Source organism: Mastacembelus armatus, chromosome 8 (assembly GCF_900324485.2).
Source record: "Mastacembelus armatus chromosome 8, fMasArm1.2, whole genome shotgun sequence".
Classification (NCBI taxonomy): domain Eukaryota; kingdom Metazoa; phylum Chordata; class Actinopteri; order Synbranchiformes; family Mastacembelidae; genus Mastacembelus; species Mastacembelus armatus.
In genome coordinates, this window is record NC_046640.1 from 11,069,654 (window position 1) to 11,080,603 (window position 10,950).

The window sequence follows — 10,950 nt, forward strand, 5'->3', positions numbered from 1 at the left end:
CATAATTTCTCTCTTTGGGCACATAAATTTCTGACACACTTTTCAGACAGCTGAAGTCATTTTTATTTTTTCTTTCTTATTATTTTTGAAGAGGGTATTGGAAATAACAGAGCTTGCCTGTCTATCTTGACTGTGTTATACCAGAGAGCTTTTCATGGCATAATCGATACCCCCAGCACAGACCTCGGAGATAGCCTGTTTTAGTCTTGCATGTGCAATCATTTCAGCCCATGAAAGGCACCCATGGTCCTGCCTTATGAACAGGAGCTTCAGCAACTATCTCTAACAAACACACACAGACTTGTACTTCAGTTTTTGTGAGGACACTTATTGGCATAATTCATTCCCTAGCTCTTTACCCTAACTTTACCTGTCACAATTAAATGCCTAGCCCTAACCCTACCCTAACCTAACCCTAATTCTAATTCACTCAAACAGGAACCAGAAAACATAGAAGTACAAGTACACACACAGGTGTTGCTTATATATATATATGTGTGTGTGTGTGTGTACATCTATCTATCTATCTATCTATCTATCTATCTATCTATCTAACATTTGGATTGATTTGAAAGTCACTCAATTTATTCAGTTAACCTTCACATCCATCCCCTGCTCACCATGCACATGCAATTAAGGCCTCACTCAATCATCCACCAATGATTAGCATAGAGAGGAGTAAATAAAAAACAGTGGGCTGTCAAAAAAGTCCACATAATCCCCACCAGCCTGAAAAACTGAGCAACTCAACACGGATTAATAACAAGGATTACAGTGACACAAACTGCAGTCAGAAACAGAGACAGAGGAAGCAAACATTTATTTTAGTCCAAACCAAACCTTTAAACATACCTATATACATACGGACAACCACTTGGAAAAAAAAGCACCTGAAGCACTACAATTATGTCAGAACATGATTCTCTCAGTAGTTTGGACTTCACCCAGACAGGCTAATATTTGGTCTGCTGATATGTCGTAATGTTCTGTGGACTGAAACAGCTGCACCTGTTTGGGTTTGTAAAGTGAATTCTCTTGCTGGTAAAACAGCTGTACAATCTATGAAAGAGGGGGCATTCGAGGATCCTGATGAATAACTTATTAGGATTTCATCCTTTAGTTCTTAAGACTCTGATCTAGAAGTCAGTTCTGTCAAAATGAAGGCAGAAGAAACAAATGAGATAGTGAGGAGCAGACAAAGGCTCAGTCACAAAAGTGGCAGACAGCAAAGACAACTGTCTGCTTTATAATAAAGCATGAAATAGGTTGGTTGACTCTCAAATCTGCCAGTGGCACCAGAGTTCCAGCCCACATCCTAAATCAACAACAAGCATGTACTCTTTGCATACTGTAATTGCTTTCATGCTACCCTGAAAATACACACCAACATGTTTCCAAGCATTAGGGCATTCAAAAGAAATATACAGTGAAAGTGGGTTCAACAAAAAGAAGACTATAATTATAAAAAAATATCTACACCCTGGTATTAAAGTAAAGTAATTCCTGTCATGAGCCAGGGAAATCACAGCATTTTGATGATTTGTATAAACGCAGACAACAGCTGTCAAAAACACCTAACTGCATCCTGTTAAAACAGTCCATTAAACAAAGATTTTAACAAAAACAGTGACCAGTTTCAGTTAATTATATGAGAGCAGCAGCAGTGGATAATGTAAACAGGTGGCCATTTTGCATTGGTTTCAGTGTTTGTTTGTTTGCGTCTTTTAAGTTAAACACACTTTAATATTTAACCAAAGTTAATGCTGAGCTCAACAAGCATCTATCTAGATTTATTAATATTATAGGAAACAAGCACATCATATTAACAGCTGTTAAACTGATTCACTATTCTTGATACAGGGCTAAAGTGTGCACTATAATCTGTACAGTGGAGGAAAAAATGACTTAAAATACATTTTGGAATATAAAACACGGTTATGACCTTTATAAGTAAAATTCTCACATTACTAATGCTGCTCCTGAGACTGTTTAACTTATAGTCAAAGATACTCCTATGCAGAGAACAAGATAAAATTACAGCAGGAATATAAATAACTATGATGATGTTCTATATCATATCATCTGCATGAATTAAACCAGGGCAAGACAGAACAGTCAGCTAATAGAGACAAATGATATTGATGACATGGTGCAGAAGTGAAGCTGAATAAAGTTATAACTTTAAAATATTAATTAAAGTATCACATAATTATTATAATTGTTATAAAATATTCTCACAAATGATCAATCGCCCAAGGAACATCAGGCACCAGAATGTGGTGGCTCTGACGCCCCATCTTGAATTGGCTCTAGTGAATTAGGTCAAATGTCATAACCAGGCAGCGATGTCAAACATGCAAGCTACCCTGAACCACCAGGCTCCAAACTTAATTGACTTGCACAACTTTACATAACACACTAGTTGGACAGCAGCAGGATAACAACTTTGAACTACAAATAAAGGACAGACAGTATTTATAACAACAAACAGTAGGACAATGCAAATGTCATCCCCTTTCTCCTCACTGAAAGTAACCTGATCTGCTGCTGTCGCCATGAGAATAGAGACAGTGAAATCCTATCATCTCTACAAGAGGGCTGACAAGGAACACTGCAAGCTCTCAGACAGCACAAGCAGCTGGCTGACAAGTAGACCAGTCTCAGAGGAAATGCCTGTCCTGGTGACCAGCTCACTGCTCTGTACGAAATATTTGTGTCTGTCATTTCTTCTGTCCGTATCCTGTGTGGGAGCAGGTCTGGGACAGAGAGCGCATGAGAAAACTGCACAAGCAGAAGACATGAGTGCGTTCAAAAGTGTCGACAGCGTAAGTGCCTTGCTTCGTGTGAGTCCAGTGTGACACCGGCCCAACAGCTGTGACTCCTGTCGACAGCCAGGAAGCTGTGCTAGTATTGGGTTGTGCTATATATGCCAACCACACAACTCTGAAGCACAGATTGGGTACAGCTTCTCTTTATTTAAAAATTAAAGGAACTCAAGATGGACATTTTTCAAATGTACACAAAGGAATGATTAACATTTTATTTAATGTAATGCCATCGCATTGCCAATCCTTCACTGCACTGTATATATACTGTTATTTATCCTGTTAATCATCCCTGCCTCCTATTATCCCTTGGAGCATGGATGGATTACTGAATAGGCCTACTGGGCCAAGGCCCAGGGGTCTAAGGGCTCAGGTGGCCCTAAAGGAGATCTGTGATGGAACTGTTAACCTATCCATTAGAAAGTCTATAAACAACAAAACACAAAGACAAACCAATGCAAAACATCTACAAAGAGATGCAAAACCACTAAAAACAAACATTATGAGGAAAAAAGAATGTGAAAACAACCCCAAACACTTCAAAATGACAAAATATTACAAAAACACAAAACCTGAAAATATAGGTGCAAAATGAGTCAAGAAGAAACAGCAAAGTACAAATAGCATTAAATGATATGCAAAATGCAGTGAATAAAAACACCCAGACCAAAGGGCATCCTAAAAACCTGACTGTGTGTGTATTAGTCTAATTTTGTTTAATGAGGAATATGACTCAAATACAGTGTCAACTAGGGCAGACTTGGCGTATTCTATGGCCCCATCTTGTAAAGGGGCCACGCTCTCTCATGGCATATCCTATACTGTGTCCTATCTAAATAAAGTGGTTTCAGTGAAAATGACTATGGGGGAGCCCATTATTTTCTCATACAGCTTAATCCACCCTCCTCCACACATCAAATAACTTCCACATCGAGTTCAGCCCAATACGAAACCTCCGTGATGGCACACCTGAGGTAAAACCCTGAGAGACCGTCTGCGCATGCGCCAAACAATCACCGCAACCCCACACACGAAGAAAAAAAGACAAGGTCGGTGTTTGTTTTCTTTTTATGTGAATTTGAAGATGAAAAGAGAGAAATAACCCATCATTTCAAGTAGTAACAAACAAGGTGCCAGTTCAGTAAAGTTTGAAACACTTACCAAGTGCTGAGCTGCAACACTGGAGGTGCCACGCTGCGACGCATCTCGCACTAAAACGTTGTTTGTTTTGTGTTGAAATGTCCCCTGAACATGAACAGCTTGTTGTTTTTAGACCTTGTTATTATTAGGCGGACTGGACAGCTCTGTGTTGCACTAGTAGCTACTTCTTTGCAGAGGTCGGCAGGTCACCTCGGTTCCATTGCGAGTAAAGCGAGTTAGACTGTGGGTCCGTCAGTTGCACGTTACAGGTGACAGCCATTTGAGCATATTGGAGAGTCAGTCCTTATGCTTTTTGTGAAAATATGCAGTTAATCTCCATCTACTTTTCCATCCATCCATCCATCCATTATCTAGTGCTGGTCCATTTAGTGCTGCAGTTTATTATTATATTATTAGATGGGACATGTACAGTCAGCAGGCTGCCCTGGGTACCCATGGCAAGAAACCTAGTGTGTTAGTATGATCCCCCTAATGCAACACAACCTCACCTACACCATGTTATCTCTCTTTGCTCAGCTCCTCCAAGCTGCTTTAATTTTAGAAGAGAGCTAATTGCAATTAAGATGCATGGGATGTTGAGCTTGGAAGTAAAAGGAAGTAATCAGTGTTGATTATAGAGCCCAAGCTTGATCACAGTAAATCATATGCTACACAGCCCCTCTCTGCCTGCCTGCATCTGAGTGAGGCATGACACCAGAACAAAACCCATTTTTAGCGTGATTATGTCCATGGCAGTGACGCCAACTCTCTGGCAGATTTGAAAGGATTACGCCACATGTGACACAGAGAAGTTGACCTAATCATGTCTTGCCTGGAGATGCACATGTTTTGTGGGTCAAAAATGAATCTAGCCAATACAGCTGCCAGTCTGCAATCAGTGGTTTCCTTGCCGGTTGGTTTGGTTTCATAATCGTGGAAAGTGCTCGTTTTAGCTGAAGCTCTGCTACTGTTCAGCATATTAATCTTGATTCATGTAGTGTATGTAAATAAAGCAACAGCAAAATGAAACTGTAAGTGATTAGCCGATTAAAGCAGTCTTTTGGGGATTCCTAAAACCAAGCTTTGAGGGTCCTGAGGAAGTGAGATTATTATGCACTATGCAAGCCTAATAAATGTATTTCTCTATGTAGACTGTTTAGATGGTGTGAAATGATCCAAGTTTAAATACATAACCCTGTACTGATTCAGTGACACAGAAGCACCATAGTTATTTTGCAGCAGTCAAAATAACCAATATTCTATTCAAAAAGAACCTCTTGTATGTGACATTTATCTATTTCTCTCTATTTCTATCTATGTATCTATTTATCTAGGCTGCCGTGCACTAAATGTGACATTTCACTGAAGCTGTGCCTTGCTCATCTGCCACCATAACAGCAAAATCTTGTGACTGTGAGTAGCTTCATATTCATGAACCTCATTTTTAGTATGTCATGGGCTGGTATCAGAGTCATTTGTGTAACCCCAGAGTCTCTAGGCATCATTAGCCCAGTGTGTTTAGTTTTAGATGAAACAGAGAAATATTCTGTTATTTCTGTTTTTATTCACAGTGTTAGAGGCTACATAGAGGAGAGAATAAATGCTGTGGACATTGACTAACCAGCACTGACATCTAGTGGTTTATAAATGTAAAATAACTATAACATAATCTTTTGGTCATGTCAAAAAGATTTATTATTTCAGTGTTCATCTCAACTTTAGTTAAGTATACAGCAGCAAAATGAAGTGACCTATTTCACGTTTGGTGGATAATTTTCATACTAGCCTCCAGTAAAACACCTGATGACAAACACCTTTTAACATAAGTGTCTATATAAAATCTGCATAGCACACAGAACTCATGGAATACACATCAGAATTGAAAGTATTTAAAATAATTAAAAGAGATCTCAAGAGGAATCATCTTCATGAGGAGATGTCAAGTGTTCATGATGGGTAAGGTTCATGCTACAGCAGAGTTCATTTTGTGCTTTGTTTCTCAAATTGATTTGATTTGAAGCAGAGAAAATACACACAAAGACATGCAAAGGGATTAAGGACCTTGGGCATAAACAAAGCTGTCATGCTAATTTCAAGCTCGATCGATGCATAATGAGTTTTAGCACAATGCTGCCTCACTGGCCCACAGCACAGACACGTGTGGAGTGAGTTTCTGAAAAACAAGTGTTCATATATATACATACAGTGTTTGATGTTTTTTTTTTTCTAAATGATACAATCTATTACCAATTGACTGGAATGAAAAACAAAAACAAACCCTCGTGTTGTGGGTGGGGGTGTTGCCACTAAGCTTTACTGTTGGACTCTCAATCCAAAATGTCAGCGAAGTTGTCGTTGCAGTATTCTTTAAAGCTGAAGGCCTCAACAGTGAATGGGACATCTTTCCACTTCTTCACAGTTATCCTTCCATGTGGGGTCTCCAGGGCAAAATTCTTAATCGCTAGGTTGGGCAGCAGGGCACTTTTCTTGTACTTTATCTCAAATCCCCATTGCTGTGAACGATAACAGTCAGACCCCAACAAATAATGAGCACCACTGTCAGCTCTGTTGACAAACTGCCTTGAGTTGAACAATGTTTGTTTCTGAGTTTTGAATCAACATTTGGCAGAGATCTCACTGTACCTTGTTGCAGTTGCCGTTATTACAGCTGATAGCACGCCCAGGCTCCCAGTCCTCAAAGCTCTTTGGTAGTGTCACCAGCCCGCCGGCTTTGTACTGTCTCCTGAGATCAAAAATAAGGCAAATTTAGAGCAGTAAAGATATTCTGTAAAGACTTTGGCCTGAATACATTTGAACACAAATATAGCACATGAATACAAGTAGTTCAACTCACACAAACTGAGGACTGACGTTGACATAATGTGCATTGTCCACAAGTTTAATGTCACTGCCGGAGGCCACAGACTTGAAACAGTTTCGACACACGAACTGGATGCTGGAAGCATTGTAGCGACTCCTCTTCTCTGTTTTGCGGCTCTCTGCCAGTTTTCTGGCAATAACTGCCTGTTCCTGTAGCTCCCTTATCTGAACAAGAAGTATAAAAGGCAACAGAAATGCTTAGCAGTAAGAGCAAGGCATAAGGATAAACAAAGCACTGTACCCTCACCTTACTGCGAAACACTTTGGGGCTCATATCCTGGACCTTAGCAATGGCTTTTCCAGTCAGCTCTTCCAGATATTCATTGGTGAGTTCTCGCCGCTCTTCTCGTCCCCCTTTCTGGGCGACCACTGAGTAGTGGCTGTCTTGCGCTCTGGCACGTCCACTGGCTTGCTGCTGGGCAATCTCATTTGTAAGGAGTCCATAGCGCACCACCAGGTTGCATTCAGGGATGTCAAGGCCTTCTTCAGCCACACTTGTGGAGATCAGCAGGTTTAGAGTACCATGGCGGAAATTGCGAATTGTGTTCGCCTGCTCAAACTATAAGGAACGTATACAAATAAAAGCATGTAAGGACAAAGTCATACATAACAGACACCTATCCAAAGAAGTTGCTAATGGATTGGCATGACTTCAGCTCACAGGTAAAGATCACATCATCACACCTGGGTCATGTGAGTGACGCCATTTCCAGCCCCAGTAAGAATGGCTGCCTTGATTCCAGCTTCTTTTAAGGCTCTGTTGCTGCTGGCCCAGTCATTCAGGCAGTGGGTGCTTTTACGGGTTTTGCTGAAGAGGATGCCCCGTGATTGCACTCCTTGACAAAACTGTTTAAGCAGAATGCTTTCAAGTTTGGCCATCTTTGGGTTCTCATACTTAGAATTCCTTGCAAGTTTCTCCAGCTCCACCTGATTCTCTGTGTAACAAAGACAGTGGTATTTAGTGTATGTGTGTTTACAAAGAGAAAACTGCATTGTGAGGTTCAAATGAATTAAACAATGCACTGAGCAGCTACAACATTGAATCCACTGGAAGATGAAGTGAATAACATGGATTATTATGTTACAGTGGCACCTGTCAAGGGCTGAGATACACTAGGCCACAAGTTAATTGTCAGTTCATGAAGTTGATGTGTTGGAAGCAGGAAAAATGGGCAAGCATAAGGATTTGATCAACTTTGATAAGCGTGAATTGTGATGGCTAGATGACTGTGTTAGAGCGTCTCTAAATCGGCGGGTCTTGTCGGTGATTAGTACCTTCCAAAAGTGGTCCAGGAAAAGGTGACCAGTGAACTTTTGACAGGGTCATAAGTTACTACGGCTCAGTGATACACACACGGACTAAAGCATAGTCAGTCTGGTCCAATCTCAGAGAAGAGTTACTGTAGGGTTGCTGCAAATGGAGCTGTGTATCTACAGATTGGTAAAAGTGCCTAAGCTGACCCACTAACGCCACTGAAACTGTTTACAATGGGGACATTTTTCATCAGAACTGCACTATGGAGCAGTCAAAAAAGGTGGCCTGGTCTCAATGACATGTTCTTTGACATCACATGGATGGCTTGGTGTGTGTGCACTCTTTACCTAGAGAAGAAATGGGATTTGCTGCAAAGATAAATTCAATCTATGAAGGCCCCACCCTTAAAGGACTTAAAGAATCTGCAGCTAAGTTATTTGCATCAGATACCTGAGGACACCTCCAAATGTCTTGCAGAGGGTCAGAGATGTTTTAGCGGTCTGAGGCACACCTATAAAATATCGAACAGATGTTGTGGCTGATCACTATCAAGACGTGATACATTTCTGCATTCCCACCTTGGAAAAGCCCCACCAAGAAGATGTCTGTTCCATCCATTGCTGTGATGGACTTTTCAATGTAAAAGTCCTCTAGGGATCTATAAGCATCCATCATTCGCAAGGTGTCATTGATGAGCAAGGCGTCATTGTACTGTCTGAGGTGGAGTGCACATTGTGCTAGGATTCTGTTGTTGTCTTTTACCCCTGGTCAACATAGTGCACAAACAAGTATTAATATCAACAGAAGATTTCAATGGCATCACAAAAACTAATGGGTTGTACTTGTACCAAGAAATGAACATCCTAAAAGGACAAAAGGAAGATAACTCCTACCTCTCTGCTCTAGAATTACCACATCTGCCTCGTACTCTTGTGTGCCACACTCTCTCAATATAAATTGTGGAGGTAGGTTCATAAACTCATGGATCAGCTGCATCATCCACTTCAGATGATCCCCAAATGGATCCTGCAAGAAAAAACATCCACTCTGTGTAGAAACTGTGTATTTATGGTTATGGAACTTTCAGTTCTTGCAATGAAATATGCTTTTCTTTAAAAAAAAAAAAAAGGCACATACAGACATCAGAGTGGACCTTAAGTCAGTCTATGTTGCTTTCACACTGTTCAAGTTTACCAGATGTTTTTTTCAATTCTACAACTAGTGATTTTAATACTTTATATACTTACCTCATGCCTTTTGTCCACAATGTCAAATGTTTTCACGGGTCGAGGAACCTTTTTCTTCAGTTCAGGGATGTAGTTTTTCGTAGAAACTATGGCTGAGTCCAGGTTGGCACAGATCTGGGGGAGAGAAAGATGAATTAGAAAACAGCTGTGGTAGATCGGACTGGCTCTTTTTGGTCACAAATATAATAAAAGCCAACCAGGGTCTGACCTGCAGGACATGCTCAACAGCCATTTCCAGGATCTTTGCGCCCCCGGTTCCGGGTGATGCAGTGAGACCCAGGATCTGTGGCAGTCGTTCTCCATTCAGCTTCTTCTCCACATAGCATCTCATAATCTGGTTGTACACTGACTCCTTGTGGGTGTGGTGACACTCATCAATGATCAGAAGAGTAATATCTGTAAGGAACCAGTAAGGCTCAGTTTATGTTGTCATCACAACATTGCAGTCATCTGTTAAAACTGACTTTCACTGACCTGAGAGCTCAACATGTCTGGCTTCCTCCATGTTGGTCAGAGAGTTATATAAAATCTGTGCAGTGCAGATCACTACATCTGACTTCTCTAAAACTTTCCCAAAGTAGTCTTTCACCTCAGTCTCTCCACTCACTGGCACCAGGTTGTAATCACGGTCCAAGTGAGGCTTGAACTCTTTGTTGTAATGCTGGTCTACGAGGTGAACCTACAGGGTGGAACACACATTTATACTCTGGTAATGTTATATTTGGCCTTCCTTGATCATATTGGTTGAAAAATGATTCTTAACTAATATTTTAATGAAAATCTTTCTGTACTATTCATGCTTTCGTGCATCCTGTTTACCTTGTTTACCAGGACCACCACCTTAGCCCGCGGTGTGGACTCCAGGTGTTTCTTGGCCACATACACAGCAGCACGAGTCTTTCCACCTCCTGTCGGCAGCCAAATAATGATGTTCTCTCTCTGAAGAGCCCGTTCCACCACTTCCTCCTGGTATGCATACAAGCTAATCTCTTCCATTCTGCACTTCACTCCTGTTGGTTCAACAGCACATCAGAAATACACAAAGTCCAAACTGCAGAAAAACAATGAACAGCGCAAATTCTGGCTAAACTGAAGTTGGTGAAAGAAAACCAGCATTTTGTGAGAGATGCTTGTTGAATGAGCTTCTCTGTCATTTATCTACGAGCTGGTAGGAAGAATGTCGGCTCTTATTAACTCACCAGTCAGCTGTGGAGAACTGTGTGGTCTTTCCAGCTTCTCTTAGTTCACTGTCAACACACACTGCAGGTGGTGGGGTTTTAAATTCACTTGTGATCAGCTGTGTGACGAAACGAAAGCAAAAGGCCTTTGAACTCAGAAAAGTGGCCCGACTGAGGGGGACTCAGGAGGAACAACAGACAGTCTCCTATGCAGCAAGAAGAAAAGCCTGAACTACACTGACTTAAAATAGGTCTTTCTTAGCCCTGCTTAATATGGCCATGCCAAAGCCTAGATTTATTTATGTATTGTGTTGTATGGGTGTATATGTATTATGTTTATTTATGTATTTACTTACCTAGTGGCTTACAGGCAAAGTGTTTTTGTTTAGCATGTTGAAAATGTCTTACATTTCGCATGTACCCTA

The 10,950-nt window shown here is 40.9% G+C and overlaps 1 protein-coding gene across 1 annotated transcript; it reads right to left on the minus strand.

Annotated features, from left to right (window-relative positions):
* Positions 1 to 5,875: 5,875 nt before the first annotated feature.
* On the minus strand, positions 5,876 to 10,672 carry dhx58 (DEXH (Asp-Glu-X-His) box polypeptide 58). Its single transcript, XM_026324364.2, has 12 exons — positions 10,547 to 10,672; positions 10,167 to 10,357; positions 9,822 to 10,026; positions 9,556 to 9,743; positions 9,348 to 9,461; positions 8,994 to 9,126; positions 8,679 to 8,864; positions 7,530 to 7,780; positions 7,093 to 7,404; positions 6,820 to 7,010; positions 6,609 to 6,708; positions 5,876 to 6,478 (listed from the first exon to the last, which is right to left on the minus strand). The coding sequence occupies exons 2-12, from the start codon at positions 10,341 to 10,343 to the stop codon at positions 6,293 to 6,295; spliced, it is 2,043 nt and encodes a 680-aa protein (XP_026180149.1). The 5' UTR covers positions 10,344 to 10,357; positions 10,547 to 10,672; the 3' UTR covers positions 5,876 to 6,292.
* Between the last annotated feature and the right edge of the window lie 278 nt (positions 10,673 to 10,950).

What these genes read in the sequence shown, in the direction of transcription:
- dhx58 (XM_026324364.2), bottom strand. Translation starts at nt 10,343, where the DNA reads ATGGAAGAGATTAGCTTGTATGCATACCAGGAGGAAGTGGTGGAACGG. An exon ending in GCGTCACTCACATGACCCAG is followed by an intron (nt 7,405 to 7,529) that starts GTGTGATGATGT and finishes CGTTCCTTATAG; the next exon opens with TTTGAGCAGGCGAACACAAT. An exon ending in ATAACGGCAACTGCAACAAG is followed by an intron (nt 6,479 to 6,608) that starts GTACAGTGAGAT and finishes TATCGTTCACAG; the next exon opens with CAATGGGGATTTGAGATAAA.